This window comes from Seriola lalandi, unplaced genomic scaffold (genome assembly GCF_002814215.2).
Source record: "Seriola lalandi dorsalis isolate HSWRI2012SDOR001 ecotype SW California unplaced genomic scaffold, Sedor1 jcf7180001958100, whole genome shotgun sequence".
Taxonomy (NCBI): domain Eukaryota; kingdom Metazoa; phylum Chordata; class Actinopteri; order Carangiformes; family Carangidae; genus Seriola; species Seriola lalandi.
The window spans coordinates 380-3,048 of NW_019428769.1; the positions used below are offsets into that span (position 1 = coordinate 380).

General features: G+C 42.2%; 1 protein-coding gene across 1 annotated transcript; it reads right to left on the reverse strand.

The window, feature by feature from the left end:
- Nucleotides 1-510: 510 nt before the first annotated feature.
- Nucleotides 511-2,079, reverse strand: LOC111655083 (parvalbumin beta-like). The gene is made up of 4 exons (XM_023406372.2): nt 1,973-2,079; nt 1,623-1,755; nt 1,089-1,198; nt 511-802 (listed from the first exon to the last, which is right to left on the reverse strand). Exons 1-4 carry the CDS (start codon nt 2,031-2,033, stop codon nt 777-779), a joined length of 330 nt encoding a protein of 109 aa, XP_023262140.1. The 5' UTR covers nt 2,034-2,079; the 3' UTR covers nt 511-776.
- Nucleotides 2,080-2,669: the final 590 nt, after the last annotated feature.

Sequence of the window (2,669 nt, forward strand, 5' to 3'; positions counted from 1 at the left end):
AATTTGTCAGGAATTCCTCTGACCACTAAAGATTTGCATCTTAGCAGCAGATGTAGCCTGCTAAAAGTTCCTGCTGATGCATCGGTGGCTGTTAATAGCCGTCCTGTTGCCACAGCACATCATGTAATTGACTACTCAGCAGTTGGAGAAAAAGACCTTGGAACAGAGCATCTAATTAAACTATGTGTGACAGCTATCCATTGCAAACCTCCCTGGATCCAGGAAGTGTATGCGAGCAAAGCCCTCGGGCCATTCCCGCTGTGTTTGCCAGCTCCTGGCTTGAGTCCAGCTACACTCCCCTTCTCATTAACCAATTATCAAAACAAGGGCTGGGCAGGTCAGTTCAGCCGTCTCTCAGCACCTCCCAAGTATTCAAAAACCCTGGCAGGTGGAAACTCCTTTAGCACCGCCTCTTCCTCAGCCCACTGTGTTGACATAGCTAAGTGAATACAGTGGGTCGTATGATACAAGAGAAGTTGACCAATTAAAAGATGACTGACCTGAACAAGATGACTTTAGACCAAAAGAGTATTTATTCCTGGTTTTTCACTCTTCCTCAGAAGTGCAGATGGTGTTGTACAGTTTGCACAAGTCATTTTTCAGAACATATAACACATTGTAATAACATAAACAGTAAAAATGTGTTCAATGTTGAGAAATGTATGCAGGCAACTCATAAATAAGGTATAAAAAATATTCTTTCAGCTGATGAATACTGAATCTTGCAAGGAGTTTCGCAGTTCCGTGAATGGAAGTGGATCTTGGTCAATGGAAGTTTATGCCTTTACAAGGGCGGCAAACTCTGTGAAAGTAGAAGAAAACAGCTGTTAGTGGAGAACAAAATGTATTCAGATTCTTATGTTATTATTATGGTATGATCTAGAGTGATTGGACCCCCTCTGTGACGTAGAGGTTGAGTCTTTGCAGATAATAGTATGTGAATGGATGTGAATAATTAAATTGTAATACAGATTAGTTTAGAGCCCACTGCTATCAGGCATCAGAAATACTCATGTTGTCTTTGCTGTGTTTTGCTGCATTCAAAGATATATAGGAAAGAGCGTCCTGCTCCACTAAAGAACTCTTACCATCAACTCCGATCTTGCCATCACCATCACTGTCACCAGCGGCAAGGAAAGCCTTGGTCTCCTTGTCGGTGAGTGCTCTGGCACCAGCAGAGAAGTTCTGCAGGAACAGCCTGACAGGTGGACGAACAGGAGAAGTTGAAATGATCTGCACCTCAGTCTGTATTGATTGCATTTACATTAGCTAGAATAAGTTTCCTTTTAAACTGTCTCTGTGTTTGTGATTTCACAACAGGATGCTGTGTTTCCAAAAAGCCTGTCCATAAGGATTTAAATGTACAAAGTCATGAAACCTCCAGGCTTCGTTCAGCCTCTCCTCTCTTTAGTTTCATTAGTGCAGTCAGTGTGTTAATTGACCCACAGATTACAGCCAAACTAAGATAGCACGTACAAATGAGGGGAGTAAAGAAAGGCTGCATCCCTTGTTTTCAGAATGATTTAGACCTAACTTAAACATGACATAGTAATACTACATCTGGTGCATATTTTGAGCAGCTGAGGCCTAAGCATTGAGTGTGAAGTGCTGGAATGTCTTACTTCAGCTCCTCCTCCTCAATGAAGCCACTGTTGTCCTGGTCAATGATTGCGAAGGCCTTCTTGACATCTTCAGCGGTCTTGCCGGACAGGCCGCATGCCTTGAAGAAGGTCTTGTAGTTGAAGGAGTCAGCAGCTGGAACACACATTTTAACACCATTAGCACCCTGGCTGCATGAGCACAACATGGCACTTCTCTGTTGATGTAACATGATAACTGTGTATTGGTTGCTTAGATTGCAGTGAAAATGCACGATATGCCACAAAATGATGATAATAAGAAGAAGAATGAGGAAATGGGTCGAGTGCATTAAATGGTTGGTTAACTGTAATACTAAGTGAAAGAGGCTCACCTGAGCAGCCATCCAGAGCTGCTTTCACTTCGGCTTCCTTGAGGACACTAGCGAAGGCCATTTTTTTTATCTGCGAGGGGAAAGAAGACACAGGTCAGGGTTAATGTAAGCATCACAAATCCTATACAGTGGTCTTATTTTTGCATTGCAAACCATCTGAAATAAAACATTGTGTATCTAGGACATTCGTATAGGTCTACTCTTTGGGCCTAGGATACAGTAACTTCAGAGGTTTTCAGAGGAATGAAGGTGCCTCTGTTAAATGACATGAAACAGCTTTGGGTCTGAGGACTCAGTGTCCAAACATTAACCCTCCAACAATGAAACAAGGCTATTCCTGCAATAGCTTCACAATAGAATAAAAAGTTCACTGTATTGGAAAAGCATTTTTTTCAGCCATTTTCAAAGACACTTTTTGTTCAGGATTAAACCACTTAGTTGCTTTGATTTGCAAAGCCTGGCATGAAGCACCACCAGTCCTGTTTTCTCTATGGGCTAAAGAGCTACTCTTTGCCCTCTGGATATCTGATCACAGCTCAGGTCTGACTCTGTTTATCCCAAAGCGTTATGCTGCTATGGTACAAAATAGATGATGCTCCCAGCGAGAGAACAAATCATGGCAACACCAATCACTGCCACAAATAAACAACGCAGCTGGGGAAAAGGCATCTTTAGCTTTAGGTGTGATTTTTTTTTT

Bases quoted from the DNA above. Each gene is read 5' to 3' on its own strand.
- LOC111655083 (XM_023406372.2), bottom strand. From the start codon at position 2,033: ATGGCCTTCGCTAGTGTCCTCAAGGAAGCCGAAGTGAAAGCAGCTCTG. The intron at 1,199-1,622 runs GTAAGACATTCC...TCCACCTGTCAG, and splicing joins ATTGAGGAGGAGGAGCTGAA to GCTGTTCCTGCAGAACTTCT. The intron at 803-1,088 runs GTAAGAGTTCTT...CTACTTTCACAG, and splicing joins TGGCAAGATCGGAGTTGATG to AGTTTGCCGCCCTTGTAAAG.